Source organism: Neopsephotus bourkii, unplaced genomic scaffold (assembly GCF_033783945.1).
Source record: "Neopsephotus bourkii isolate Nb327-2 ecotype Australia unplaced genomic scaffold, CSIRO-AGI_Nbou_v1 NB_1663, whole genome shotgun sequence".
Classification (NCBI taxonomy): Eukaryota; Metazoa; Chordata; class Aves; order Psittaciformes; family Psittacidae; genus Neopsephotus; species Neopsephotus bourkii.
This window is the reverse complement of record NW_026902137.1, coordinates 439677-455175: the sequence shown is the minus strand read 5'-3', so window position 1 is coordinate 455175 and position 15499 is coordinate 439677. Positions and strand designations below refer to the sequence as shown.

Sequence of the window (15499 nt, the reverse complement as noted above, 5' to 3'; positions counted from 1 at the left end):
AGGTTGAAAGCAAACAGAAAAAGGCAAAAAGGAGGTGAATGCTGGAGATAACCAGAATCAGAGAACCACAGAATCAACCAGGTTGGAAAAGGTCTTTAAGATCATCAACTGTTAGCCCAGCACTGCTAAGGCCACCACTAAAAAGTGACTTCTCAGATCTGCTCTGGTGCATCTCTGCATGGTTCAAAATTCCCTTTTCCCAAATGCAAGAGAAATTGCTACAGAAGCTCCAAACCCACCTGCCCCTGGTCCTGCACCCCTTTGGCAGTGGTTACCAGTGCAGTTACACTCTCCTGGTCTCCTGCTTTGAGAAACAAGCTCGCCTCTGCTCTGACCTTTACTAACAGCAGGAGATCCTCGTGCAGTGGCAAGTTTCAGTGAATTTGTTTTACACGGTCATAAACTAGGGAATAAAGTGTCTCTGCCTCCTCTGTGTTTCCAGAGGGAGGGATTTCTCATTGCTTCTCTCCAGCTGTAAAATCAGCCCTTCTCCCCAGATTCACCGTGTGAGTGTGAAAGATGGGGATTTTCCCAGACACAAGTCTTTTAAACTTCAAAGTCAAAATCAAATGAGGGTGCTGAGGCGCTGGCACAGGGTGCCCAGAGAAGCTGTGGCTGCCCCATCCCTGGCAGTGTTCAAGGCCAGGTTGGACACAGGGGCTTGGAGCAAGCTGCTCCAGTGGAAGGGGTCCCTGCCCATGGCTCGTCCCCTATTGGCCCATCTGTATTCTACAGACACCAATCTTCTGAGCACCTCTAAATCTTCCTGGTAAAAATATATCAAAGCCACAATCCCTATGGGAAACCCAAGCTCAGATAAAGAAAATGAAGCCTCATTCATACACGTGTGGCAGCTTTGGAATCTATCGATGTCAGGTAACATGGGTGCATAAATCCCCATACTAAAACCCAAGTCACATTGATGCAAACTGGGTTTTATTTTTGCTTTCTCACTTGTCAAAATCCCAGCAGCAAGCCAGACTTGCATAAAGCATTCAAACTCTATATAAAGCCACCATTCTTTGGGAATGCAGTGCAGACAGCTTCTGCATGGCCCTGTTTGGAAGAGACCTGTTTGGAATGAGAGACTTCACTGCATTAAATTCTCTGGTTGCTGCCTACCTACAGTTCCTGCAACTACATTACTCAGTTAGTTTAGTTAGTTAGTTAGTGAAAGAAGAATCATTAAGACGTTTAAAGAGACTCAGTTGAAGCCAGGGGGTTGAAACTAGATGATATTAAGGTCCTTTCCAACCCTAACTGTTCTATGAATCTATGCTGGAGCGATGCCACGTCAGCTCTCCCTTTCTCATCTTTTGTTCTCATCTTTTGCTGTTGTTTCTGCCTGCTAAGTGCCTCCTTGGTGAGACCTCCCCTACTCATACTCTCTGCTGGGGGGAGCAGGGCTGTGCAGTGCTGGGACACCTCACCAGTCACCCCAGGCAGCTGGGAGTCCATCTCTCTCCTGCTTCAATTGCAGCATGGCTAAAAATCACAGCACCAAAAGGAAAGCCACAAACCAGGCAGCCTGTCAGTTTGCTGTGTCTTCTCTTTAGCTGGATTTCTTTTCTCTTTTATTATGTTAGTCAGGTGCTAAACAAATAAAATCAATTCTGAAGTTATAAAAAGCAATTGGAAATGTCTAGTCTTTTAGAGTGAAATCTCGACTGAAGCAGCCCACAGCACTCCGAGGAAAATCAATCATCGTTTCCACCCTGCTATGTGTGCTGCTAAAATTAAGAATGGATGTTGGGCTGCAAAGGAAAATGATTTCAAGAGAACCACCTTAGCAACAGTTTTCAGCGTTCATAAACCTCCTGCTCACGGTTCCTCTCATCACAAACTCTCACATTCCACCATGAATTATAAATATTAATGGACAATCCTCATTTACATACAGTTTCCATCTTGATGGCCATCAAAACTGCAAGCAGGGCAACAGCACCACTTATGGTAATAGCAAGTAGTAAACAAGTCCTCAGCCTAAAGATGTCATAAACCAAGTGTTGAACGCCTCTGTAATTACAACCTCTCCCACAGCCAAATGAAACTTCCTATTATTCTGCCAGTACAGACACCCTGACAAGCTGGAGTGAGGCAGATGAAGCAGCACTTGACTCTGAGGCAGCCTAAAACATGCTCTGTCCCTGAATCTTCCATGATTTATTGCATCAAAACCTATGCAACTTGTATATTATATGCACACCACAGTGATATTCCTCTAGTATGTGCCACAGCCACACTGAGAACCACCCTTTCTCCCAAACAATTTCCATGCCACCAGTTGTAGTTGTGTTTATTAATGAACACACAGGTGGTTGCCACACCACTATGTGGAAGCTGCTGCATCTCCTATGCTTAGGGACCTTGTAGCAGCCTCAGCAGCACAGACAGGGTGCTCTCCCCTCTGGACACAGGACAGACAGCTCCCCAGCCCTCAGTGATGGGGCTTGTGGTGGCAACACGAAGTCACCTTGTTTCAGTGGGGTTTGCAATAAACCTGTGGCTATGTCAGGAGGCAGAGCAGCAAGTGACTGGGAGGAAGCAGCCCCAGCTGCCTCCCCAGTCCAGCCCAGGGTGCTCAACCAGAGCTGCCTGAAGTGCTCTCACAAACTGCACCCAGAAACTGCACCAAACACAACCAACACAATTCTGATCCCGTTGGCTATTCCAGGCACTGCTCAGTCCCTGCAGCAACAATTCCCAGAATCCCAGCCTGGTTTGTGTTGGAAGGGACCTTAAAGCTCATCCAGCTCCAACCCCTGCCACGGGCAGGGACCCCTTCCACTGGAGCAGCTTGCTCCAAGCCCCTGTGTCCAACCTGGCCTTGAACACTGCAAGGGATGGGGCAGCCACAGCTTCTCTGGGCACCCTGTGCCAGCGCCTCAGCACCCTCACAGGGAAGAGCTTCTGCCTAAGAGCTCAGCTCAGTCTCCCCTCCGGCAGGTTCAAGCCATTCCCCTCGGCCTGTCCCTACAGGCCCTTGTCCCAAGTCCCTCTCCAGGTTTCCTGCAGGCCCTTTAGGCACCGGAGCTGCTCTAAGATCTCCCCAGAGCCTTCTCTTCTGCAGGCTGAACCAGCCCAGCTCTCTCAGCCTGACTCCATAGGAGATAAACAATATTAAGAAAAAGGATAAATTCAGTCCCATTTACACCATCCTCTCCTCATTCCTTGGTTTGGTCTTTGCTATTCCCGGTCCTTGCAGGCTGACAGGAAGCTCCTTCATGATAAACAGCTGATTTTGTTACACTTTGCTACATTCTTCTCCATGAAAACTTTTCCAAATGCTTAGAGGGTACAGGTGCTAGTGACTGTGCTTCAATTAGTGCAATTAGCATCTGTGATGTTGTCCCCATGGAGTCCCCTTCCTCCAATGCCATGATGCCAGGGAACAGACACTGTAGGGCTCTGCCTCTGTCTTGTCCTGGGTTTCTTTCCACTCACGCACTTTATCTGGTTAAAAATACTTGAGTCAACTCTTAGAATGCAGTAAGTGACTTTGATAGAGCAGTTGCTGTTCCAGCCGATGGTAAATGACAGTGGTCTAGAACACTGTTAAATATCAGTCTGGAAAATAAACTTTAATAAAAAGCACTCCAGTAATGTACTGTGACAGCTTTTAGTGGAATCAGCTTCAAGAGGCTGATTTTCCCAGGAACACAGTGAGATATACTCCAGCGGCCTTGAGCCATGGAATAAGCAAGCAGCCACCCTTATGATATATGGCCCCAGAAACCTACATTACAGCTGCAGCAAAAGAACAATATGCTGAAATTACTTGGTGGCTGTTTATTGCTGCACGGAGCAGAGCTGTGGGCACACACGGGAACACGAGTGTGCACTGACACCTAGTGGGACAACCCCAGGAGAGGAGCCGTGGGGTAAAAAGTGGGTTTTGTCATTAAAGAACATCAACAGCCAGCCCTCCCTGTGCCAAATGCCAGCATGAAATGACAAAGCATTGGGTTATTTGCATCCCTTCCTCTCCTGTGAGCAAGCTGGTTTAGTACTGATTTCTATATGCTGCACCTTTGCCACACAACAGGACTGGCTTATTACTTCTTGTTTCTGCTCTCCATGATTCAGTCCCACCTCAATCCTCCTCCCCTACAGGCATGCATGGAGAGAAAAGGAAGGATTCACTTTGGATCAGTTGAAGTCTATAGGTGCAGATGTAGCAAGGGGTGGGCCAATCACTCTGATGTTAAAATGGGACCTGCTGGTTCAAGAGCAGGGTGCTAAAATCAGTGTAATCACATGGGGAGTGTGAGCATGGAAATCCTCCCTGGCCTGAGTCACAGCGCTGATCTCCCTGGGGACCCACTGCTTTTGCAGGGAACAGGGCTGCTGCGAGCCAGGCTGCCTCAGAGCGCGTCCTGCTGCGACACTGTGCATCACACCAGGATGTGCAGCCCACCTGCACTGCGGAGGGGGCAGCACCACACAGCTCCATGGGGAGGCTCACTGTGTTTCCTGAAGCAGGTCTGGATGCACCACACAAAACTGGATTTCAGAGGGGAAAAAGGCCGTGAGGATGGTTTGTCAGGAGGGCAACCCACAGGCCAGAAACCTCCCAGCTGCTCCTCGAATACCCTGCGCCCTTTCCGGCCTCACTGCCTGAGAGGAATGCACAGCGATGGTGCCAGGAACCATCTCCTCTTCCCCGGCCGCAGGCACCCCCGCTGGTACCATGTCATTACCACATACATCACAACAAGAGCTCGGGTACTTGTGGTATCTATCTGCAGGTCCCACAGCTGCTGTCACCTGCTGCTGCTGTCAGCGCCACAACGCCCGCCCAGGATGCTCACTGCTGCCCGCAGGCGCTCCCCGTGCCCGTGATGGGGAGTCCCGGCCACGCGTGTCCGGTAACAGCAGTACCATGACCCCTTCACCTCCCTACAGCCCGGGGCGCGCCGGAAGAGGACGCCCAGCGTGAAGGTACTTCCGGCGGCTTGCGCATGCGCTGCCTGCCCCTAGCGCTGCCATTGGCTGCGGCCTGGGGGTGCGGCGGTGCCGTCATGGCGGCGCCCGTGCTGCGCTCGCTCGGGTCCCTGCTGTGTCTCTGGGCGCTGCGGCTCCCGGGGCCGCCGGCGGGCCCCGGCGCGGCCGCCCGCGGGCTGGATGTGGTGTCCTACCGGTGAGTGCGGGGCCGGGCGGTGAGGCCGGCGGTACCGAGCCGCAGCGGGGCTGAGCGCTCTGTGCTTGTGCCGCAGGGAGCGGGTGCGCGCCATGTTCTACCACGCCTACGAGCACTACCTGGAGAGCGCCTTCCCCTACGACGAGCTGCGGCCGCTCACCTGCGACGGGCAGGACACCTGGGGCAGGTAGGGCCCGGGCCGGGGCATCCCCCACGCCCGCCCGCCGCGGGGCCGGGCTTGGGCGCCCCGCCGCTGGGCGCTGCCGCCGGGCCTCACCGCGCCTCTCTCCTCGTACAGCTTCTCCCTCACGCTGATCGACGCCCTGGACACGCTGCTAGTGAGTACGGGCTGTCCCCAGCCCCGGGGCCCGGCCCTGTGCGTGCCTGCGGCTCTGGCCCGGCCTTCAGCCGCTCAAGGCCACTGTCAGCCTCCTTCACAGCTGTGGTTTACACGGTAGCACCAGGTCAGTCACTGATTGACCAGGGAGCCTTCACAGTTCACTGTGCTCCGGCCCTCGGCCCCACACCTTCAGACTCAGGGATAAAGACCTACAGTGTGTGTGGAGAAAGCATTTTGGAATGAGATCAAAGAATCAGCTTGGTTGGAAAAGACCTTTTAAGATCATCAAGTCTAACCCTTACCCCAGCACTGCCAAGGCCACCACTAACCCATGGCACTGAGGGCCTCATCTACATGGTTTGTGAACCAGGGACGGTGACTCCAGCACTGCCCTGGGCAGACTGTTCCAATGCCTGAGCACCCTTTGGGGAAGGAATTGTTCCTCAGCTCCATCTAAACCTGCCCTGGTGCAGCTTGAGGCCGTTTCCTCTTGTCCCATCTCTTGTTCCTTGAGAGCAGAGCCCAGCCCCTCCTGGCTCCATCCTCCTGTCAGGCAGTTGTAGGGAGCCATCAGGTCCCCCCTGAGCCTTCTCTTCTCCAGACTGAACCCCCCAGGTCCCTCAGCCCTTCCCCATCACACTTGTGCTCCAGGCCCTGCACCAGCTCCATTCCCTTCTCTGGGCCTGCTCCAGCCCCTCAATGTCTCTCTTGTAGTGAGGAGCCCAGAGCTGAACACAGGATTCGAGGTGCAGCCTCACCAGCACCCAGTGCAGGGGCACAATCCCTGCCTTGGCCCTGCTGCCTCACTGGTGCTGGTACCAGCCAGATGAGGCTGGTTATCACTTTTTTAAATACTCTTTGTAATTAATGATTTCACAAAATAATAAAACAAACCAACAATTAGTCCCTAACACTGCCTTGCACCTTTGTTTTCCTGTGAGCTCTAAGCCTTGTTCTCTGTTGTTCCCTGCAGATCTTGGGAAACGTTTCAGAGTTCCAGCGAGTCGTTGGTGTGCTGCAGGAAGGGGTGGATTTTGATATTGATGTCAATGCATCTGTCTTTGAAACTAACATTCGAGGTGACGTGGCCTTTTTCCACAGTGTTCATGTAGGAGCCTCTGAACTGTACCCAGAGGTCATGTGAGGTGGGGGACAGAGTGAGTTTGTGAATGCAGTGTGAAAGGACACGTACACCAACAGAAAAATCCCAAACAGATGTCACTTCCTTTTGGTCTTTGCACGTCAGCTCTTTGCTTCCTGCCTCAGTGCAAACAGAAGCAGACGTGGCAGTCTCAGTGTGCTGGTGCCAGGTCTGCAGCTCTGAAATAAACATCTTTTCCACTGAAATGCCACAAATTATATCATGGTTTTCCATACTGATTTGAAATAGAGGTTATTAATTTCTTGCTTCAGTGTCATAAGTGAAACTTGACTGTATTGAAAATCACAAGTCTTGTGCCCAGTTGAATGCTGAACTCCTTCAGTGCCATCCAACTAAAAGACATTGTCAGGAAACAAAACTGTTAGTTCTGCTTTTGGTGTTTCTCCTATCAAATATTGCTGAGGCAGTTCTTGCAGCAGTGTAATTTCTCTGTGCTAACTCTGGCCTGGATGCTTTCCTCCAAGGAATTTAAGATTGTATTACGTAAGGCATAAAGTAATACAGGACATTGTATCACTTTACACATAGTATTAAACTGTCTGGAAGAAATTAAATTCCTCTCTTAGAGGTTCATGTTCATTATACTGTTAGCTCTCTGATTGTCTGCAGGGCAGTGCAGGTGTAGTAGGGCAAGAAGGATCCGATGCTTCTAAACTAATGGAAGAAATAAATCTGCTCCCTGTTGTAAACAGGCAGGAAGAAGCAAACCACTCTTCTGTGGCATGTTGAATCAGGCTGTGTCCTGGCTGTTAAGGATGAGCCATCTCATTTTAATTCCCCCAGACACTGCCCCTGCATCATGATAAATACAATGGGTATCAGATTTGACTCCTGCCCAGCTTCTTTAATGGGGTTCTTTACCCTGAGGGTGGTGAGACAATGAAACAGGTTGCCCAGAGAAATGGTAAGTGCTCCATCCCTGGCAGTGTGCAAGGCCAGGTTGGACAGAGCCTTGGGCAACATGATCTAGGGTGAGGTGTCCCAGCTCGTGGCAGGGGATTGGAACTGGGTGGTCTTAAGGTCCTTTCCAACCCAAACCACTCTGTGATTCTGTGATTGTTACTGTGCTTCTTCCAGTGGTGGGTGGCCTCCTCTCAGCTCACTTGCTGTCCAAGAAGGCTGGTGTTGAGGTGGAAGTGGGCTGGCCATGCTCTGGGCCTCTCCTGAGAATGGCAGAGGAAGCAGCTCGCAAGCTCCTACCAGGTGAGAGCTCCTGTGGTCTGTCACTGTGCCGTGGCTCATGGTGTGTTTGGTGAAAGTGGTGCTGCTTGATGAGCATACTCATAAAGGGTTCTGTGTTCCCTGAGCTCAAAGCAAGTTTAGTTTTCTGGGAGAACATTGTGAAGTGCTGAATACCAGTTGGATAAATGCATGCCAAGTGTTATATGTGCTTAAAACATCAGTTTGTTTGTTGCTTTTTGAGGGAAAATACATTTAGGATAAATAATAAATAAAGGCTGTGAAACAGCAGCTTGTAAAGACAATAAGATGCAGCCTTATCTACCCCTTTATGAGCTGCTGCTGGGATGTGTCCTTGAGAGCATGGCACTGTTTCCTTGTGTGGTGGGCACCTGGGGCTACCACTCAGCAGTCACAAGCTCAGTGTTTGCACTTTGCTGTCCAGTGGGTTTAGTACATTTTGACTACCCTGCTTGTAATGTAAGAAATAAAGGCAGGGATGCAGTCTGCTGCTCTGGGCAGGATGGAAGGGATCTGCAGTACCTTCCCAGGCCTGTGGGTAGCTTGGGGAGCCCCCTCTGCCCCTCCCAGGACCACATTCTACTTCTCATTTCGTTCTTTGCAGTTACTGCAAGAAGCAGTTGCTTCAGTCCTGCTTCTTGCCTGTGTGCAGTGGAATGTGAGGCACATGTTTGAGAGTGTCAAGAGTGAACCCCAAATCTTATATTTCAGCTTTTCAGACCCCAACTGGGATGCCCTATGGAACAGTGAACTTGCTGCGTGGTGTAAACCCTGGGGAGACCCCAGTTACCTGTACTGCTGGAATTGGGACATTTATAGTGGAATTTGCTACTTTAAGCCACCTCACTGGTGATCCAGTGTTTGAGGACGTTGCCAGGAAGGCTTTGAAGGCACTGTGGAAGAATCGCTCAGATATTGGGCTGGTGAGTGAAGAATGGACTTTGAATTTGCTGGCTTGCTTTTTGTGTAGCTTTGTTGATGCAGCTCTAAGCATAAAAAAGCCTAGAGAGGAGATAGAACTAGATAAATAACCAGTGCTAAGAACTGGGCTGAAGTCTTGTATTTCACACTGTTCCTGAACACCTGCAGCATCCACATCTCTGCCCAACATTATGCCATTGTTCTGCTCCAGAACAGATCAACATCTCCCACTGGGTATTGCTGGTTTTGTAACAGCAGCTCTAAGAGATTAAATGAAAGGTCTGTCTGATGCTTGCTGGGACAATGGCCTACAGAAGAGAATACAAGTATGGTGAGGCACTGGAATGGGTTGCCCAGGGAGGTTGTGAATGCTCCATCCCTGGCAGTGTTCAAGGCCAGGTTGGACGAGGCCTTGGGTGATGTGGTTTAGAGCGAGGTGTCCCTGCCCATGGCAGGGGGGTTGGAACTTGTTGATCTTAAAGTCCTTTGCAACCCTAACTATTCAGTGATTCTATGGCAAGTGCAACAGGATGTTACCAGCCTCTACAACTTTGATGGTTTAGGATTAGCCAGAGCTAGAAGTGTTATCTCTGTGTTTAGTCTTTCTTCAGCTAATTCTGTAGCTGCTTTTTGAAGCCATGTGAACTCCTAGTGTTGTGTATGTAAAGAGGAACAGATTTGTTTCATGCTGTATGAAGAAGTGTTTCCTTCTGTTTATCATCTGTTTAGTTTTGGTTTATACCTCTAAGCCTTGTTCAGGAAAGAAACTCAGTAGCTGGTTTTTTTCATGACAAGCAAGTCATGATTGTGTATTTTATACTCCATCAGCTGGGTCTGTTTCTAGGCTGAGGAGTCCCAAGTGTGAAGGATCTATTTAAATACCAGCATGGCAGCTCTCATGCCTTTGACATCCTTGTTTTCTGTTTCTGGACCTCTTCATCCGTCTTTATTCTCTTATCAGAATTAGGACCAGTCACATCATGTTGAAATTGTGCCTTTTTACAGTAGTATAATGGTGCTTTGGTTTGGCCAGTGCAGTTTCATATTGGAAGCTTGAAATGGTAAAATTACATTTTCTACAGTTTGTAGAAAAACTTCTACAGAAGTTTGTACTTCTCTGATACTGATAAATATGTCTTGCAATGGAGAAAATACTAGTTGGAATGGGCACTGAATCTGTGAAATAGTGTAAAGAAAGCTCAAAGGTGCCTTGTGTCGTGGTGGTGTGGGCATTGTTGTTTAACAGATAAGCTTTTTTCCACTTTAACTCCTATTTTTGTCTTCCCTTGCTTCTTCCAGGTTGGCAACCACATTGATGTGATAACTGCCAAGTGGGTGGCCCAAGATGCTGGCATTGGGGCAGGAGTGGACTCCTACTTTGAATACCTTGTCAAAGGAGCCATTCTCCTGCAGGACGAGGAGCTGATGTCCATGTTTCTGGGTGAGTAGTTTGTGTCCTGAGTGAAGAGTCCCAGGAATGGCTCCTTGTAAAAACTTTGCATGTGGGACTGTGGAAGACGTAGACTCTAATAGAGTACATTGCCAAGTTGGACAGGGCCTTGGGCGACATGGTCCGTTATAAGGCGTCCCTGTCCATGGCAGGGGGTTTGGAACTGAATGATCTTAAGGTTCTTTCCAACCCAAACCAGTCAGTGATTCTATGATTCGAGACTGTTCCTGAAGCCTTTGTTGTAATAATTTTGAACGATCTGTGATGACAGAGTAACCAAAGTGAGCATCCTGAGAAGTCAGTCATTTATCATGGTTCAAGTGAAAAAGGGGCTTCTCTTGCTCTTAAGAGATATTTCTGTTGTTGTTACCAACCCCTCTATGTTTCTCTATAGAATATAACAAAGCTATCAAAAATTACACAAAGTTCGATGACTGGTACCTCTGGGTTCAGATGTACAAAGGAACAGTGTCAATGCCTGTGTTTCAATCCCTGGAGGCCTACTGGCCAGGCCTACAGGTAGGAGCTGTAATACCATGTGGTGATTTTGTTCATCTGTTTTTAATACAGAAGTTCTGAATAGAACCCTCATCTGTGCTGCTTTAAAAGTTTGGCTTGCTCTCTGGTGAAATCTGCCCCAGTCTGAGCCTGTGGAGGAGCAGATGTTGACTTTATGGTCTATAAAAAGTCTCCCATTAAGCATGACAGAGGGTAGTTTTGTTGTAGCAAATTCCACTGACAGTGGGCTCATAATCTAGGTGGGAATGCAAGGAAAATCACTCCTCTTTTTCCACCACCTCATAAATGCTTTATTTGTATGAATCCTTTCCTGTTCATGGTTTGTTTTCTGATCAGACCAAAGGTCTGGGACTTTATCCCACATTGAAATAGAATAGGAAAGAAATGTTGGCTGAATAAACACAACCTTCTATAACTGAAAATCATAGAGGCTTGCTATAATTTCAGGTGTGTTGATTGTGATCCAACAGAAAAGCAGCATCTCTCTCCTCTTCAGTCTCAAGACATCATGCCCAAGAATTAGTTACACCCCTCAGATCTGAACAGCCCGTTTCTGTCACTATCTCTTGCTTCAACTATAGCAGTGTTATTGATTCCTGTGCTGTTTCTTCTTAACTCAGATGTTGCTTTGCTAATTGTTCCCTCAGAGCCTAATTGGGGATGTAGATAATGCCATGAGAACCTTCCTCAACTACTACACTGTCTGGAAGCAGTTTGGTGGGCTGCCAGAGTTCTACAACATTCCCCAGGGCTACACAGTGGACAAGAGGGAAGGATATCCACTCAGGCCTGGTAAGCAGAAGTGAAATCAAAAGGAACATAGAATGCTGCTCTTGCTCTGGTGGTACAATCAAATGTTACATACCCCCTAAAAGCTCCTCCCTAGTTTTGCTTTGACTTAGTTCCTGCGTGTGTTTCACCAGTGATCTCGATAGTCAAAGCCCTTCACACAGACAGGGCTACATTTAGAGGAAGCAACCCATAGTGTTACTCTATAAATGGGGCATGTTAATGAGCTGGGTTCCCAATGTAGGTTTTGACATGTATAAGTGTTAGATTGTTCAACATGGGATGTTTTAAAGTCATGCAAAATGTTGATGTGACTGCCTGTGTTCTTTATATTTAGGAAGTGAAAGCGAGTATGGACAGCCCACTAGTTTTGCTGAGTTCCCAAAATAAACCAATTCTCTTTGCACCAGTAAAGCTCAGCTTAATATATATATAATTATTATATATTATTAATATAATACAAATATAATTATTGTAATATATAATATTATATATTATAATGTATAATTATATAGTATATAATAATGTTATGTATATTCTTAATATATATGTTAATATCTATAATAGGATTACATGTTGTCTGTGATACTACAGTGACATAATCTGAATAATTAGAATAATTAATTTCCTTTAGAGCTGAGTGTTCAGGTGACATCTGCATTCATAGAATCCCAGACTGGTTTGTGTTAGAAGGGTCCTTGAAGCTCACCCAGTTCCAACCCCTTGCCACAGGCAGGGCCTCCTCCACTAGGCCAGGTAGCTCCAAGCCCCTACCAGCCTGGCCTTGAACACTGCCAGAGATGGGGCATTCATCCTCCTTTAAACAAAGATGTTTTGCATTGGACACTTGTACCAAAAATACTCATCTTCGTTAACTTCTAATGTATTATAGCATCCCAGTTTCTTTAGTAAATAAACACATTACAGTGCATACATTGCCTGTATAGAGTATTTCCTCAGTGCTTGCTTAGTGGTGTTTTAGATACCCCGGTTTGAGGCTTACAGTATTAAAAATAGCATTTTGGGGGTTGAATTTCCTCATCATTCTTTCTAGAAGCATCTTTCTTTTCTTCCTTTGACATCTGAGTTCTAATCTTACTCTCTTTTACTACCCTCCCACTCCCTGAATGTGGGAGGGGAGCATTATTCACTCTTACCTGAGCTGATGCAATCTGCTTACAGTGAATTTCTTTGTAGCACATCCTCAGGAGAAGCAAATGCGTTGAGCCAGGGGAGACACAAGGCAAGCTGCACTGCTCACCTCAGCATCCTGAAGCAGTGTTTAGAAAGGAGTTAAAGGAATATCTCTTCTTCCCTGTGTCCATGGCTTGCTAATCTTGATGTTTGCAAATGTCTGGCGGTTTTTTTCAGAGCTGATTGAGAGCGCGATGTATCTGTACCGTGCTACAAGAGATCCCACACTCTTGGAACTGGGAAGAGATGCAGTGGAGTCAATAGAGAAAATCAGCAAGGTGGACTGTGGATTTGCAACTGTAAGTGTTAACTGCTAAGTCAGCTGAATGGCTGCTAAACATCAGCTTTCAGAAAGCGTTCTCAGAAATGATACTTTGCCATTGAGGCAAGTGATTGCTTTAGTTGAAACATGATTTTGTTTTCAAACAAGCACCTTGTATTTCTCTCAAGCTGACCTGGTAATGGCTGCTCCTGTTTCTGGTGGTAACTTCCCTCACATCCTGAACAGTGGCTGAATTCTGGCATGGGCAGCAGAGCCCAAGCATGAGGAAACATCAGCAGCTTCTCATGCCTCTTGTGTCCTTCTAGCTACTGGGTGCTCCACCCAGTAGGAGCTCATGTGCAGGAAGGCTCATGTGCAGACTCTGCTGCCAGTTGTGTGCTTGTGATTTCCCACTGTGCCTTGAAAATCTGATCAAACACAAGAGAACTGCAGGGTGTGATTTCTCTGAAATCATTCAGTGGAAGATTTCAAGCTCTATTTTAGAAAAAACTCCATATAAATATTGGGAATTAAGCTTTTTGATTGGGAAGTAGGTAAAAGCCTTATGTTGCGCGCTTTTTTGGTAGGGAAAATGATGGGAAGCTTCCTCCCTCTTCTCCTCCTTGCCCAGTTAGGAAATGCTTTTCTCCTGCTTGCTCGTTTCCTGCTCCTTATTACTAGACTCTGCTAATTCCAAACATCTGGAACCTTGTTGCTGTATTTGCATACATCTGTTTAAAATACAGGGTGAATTTGTGCCATCCTGTGCTGTTTAACTGAAAAGAATTGCTGGTTTTACTTTTTCCCCTCAGTTCATGGCTTACTGAATTCAATATTACTGTAACCCACTGTATTTCTTCTCCTGTAGATCAAAGACTTGCGGGATCACAGGCTGGATAATCGCATGGAATCCTTCTTTTTGGCTGAAACAATCAAATACTTGTACCTGCTCTTTGACCCAGACAACTTCATTCACAATGATGGATCAGACTTTGATGTGGTGATTACACCATATGGGGAATGCGTCTTGAATGCTGGAGGGTACATCTTCAACACTGAAGCTCATCCCATCGACCCTGCTGCCCTGCACTGCTGTAGGAAGAGTAAGGAAGAGCAGTGGGAGGTGGAGGATTTGATGCGGGAATTCTACTCACTGAAGAAACCCAAGAAATTTACTTTAAAAAGAGCTTCCACCCATGGTGAAGGGGAAGGTGCAACAGACCCTGAAGATGCTTCATCAGAGAAAGGTAGAGAGAAGAGGAACTCCAAGAAGAGCTCACACTCCCTTCTGAGTTGCCCCAGTCAGTCTTTTAACTCTAAGCTTGCAGTACTGGGACAGGTCTTCCTGGATAACACCTGATTCTGTTTTCCTCATCAATTTAAATTATTGAACTTGAGTTAGACTCTGGGAGTATATTTTTTTAGTTTCATAATGGAAAGTGTTGTACCTCACAATGTGAATTTTATTAGGAAGTGAAGCAGCTTCCCATTAAATTCTGCTGCTGCTCATTCATCAGATGTGATTCAGATACTCAGCTGTTACTGCCTATCTCAAACCAATTAGTTGCCTGAATAGCAAGTTCAATAAGGCCAAGTGCAAGGTCCTGCCTCTGGGTCAGGGCAATCCCCAGCACAAACACAGGCTGGGAGAGACTGGATGGAACAGCCCTGAGGAGAAGGACTTGGGGGTGTTGGGTGAGGAGAAGCTCCCCATGACCTGGCTTAAGTGTGTGCTTGAGCCCAGAAGCTCCCCCTGTGCTGAGCTGCACCCCCAGAGTGTGAGCAGCAGCTCAGGGAGGGGATTAGATAATAGGCAGGAGCTCTTCCCTGTGAGGGTGCTGAGGCGCTGGCACAGGGTGCCCAGAGAAGCTGTGGCTGCCCCATCCCTGGCAGTGTTCAAGGCCAGGTTGGACACAGGGGCTTGGAGCAAGCTGCTCTAGTGGAAGATGTCCCTGCCCGTGGCAGGGGGTTGGAACTGGGTGAGCTTTAGGTCCCTTCCAATACAAACCAGGCTGGGATTCATTCTATTCTATGATGATTCCATTGTGAGTTTGGTTTGAGGTTTTACAGACTTATGCGAAGTCGACACTTTGCTCTATAAAAATGAGCCTGAGCAGTTGCCTGTTATACGGGGAAAAGCAGGGATCACAAGGGATATCCCTACCTCTGAGCCTTTAAATCTCCTCTGTGATGTGCTCCACCTTTTTTCTTTGGCCTCTTAAGGAACATGTGATTTACCTGAGAGATTGATGACCAGTTGAGATAACTTGTTGAGTTTGAGGTGGTTTCTGTCTGTCAAGCTGAAGGATGCTGTGGGGGAAGGAGAGCACTGGCAACATAGCAAAATTCTTGGTTCTTCCATGTCTAGAACAAGTGTGGGTCAGTACTAACTGCCTGAAACCAGTTTAATAAATGTCCAGGTAGTGTCATCTGGAAACTGGGGTGGAGTGTGGACTAGCAGAGATTTGGTTTACCCTGCAGTGGAGCTTGCTTCCTTCTTACAGAAGCTAAGACACTTTTCC

General features: G+C 47.6%; 1 protein-coding gene and 1 long non-coding RNA gene across 2 annotated transcripts in view; both read left to right on the top strand.

Annotated features, from left to right (window-relative positions):
- LOC133224175 (uncharacterized) overlaps positions 1-15499 on the top strand; it is a 213371-nt gene that overhangs the window by 62927 nt on the left and 134945 nt on the right. The gene's annotated exons all lie outside the window — the stretch shown is intronic.
- Positions 5014-14493, top strand: EDEM2 (ER degradation enhancing alpha-mannosidase like protein 2). The gene is made up of 11 exons (XM_061375470.1): positions 5014-5140; positions 5217-5327; positions 5439-5478; positions 6454-6559; positions 7720-7845; positions 8554-8765; positions 10063-10204; positions 10608-10732; positions 11380-11524; positions 12893-13014; positions 13846-14493. Exons 1-11 carry the CDS (start codon positions 5022-5024, stop codon positions 14335-14337), a joined length of 1740 nt encoding a protein of 579 aa, XP_061231454.1. The 5' UTR covers positions 5014-5021; the 3' UTR covers positions 14338-14493.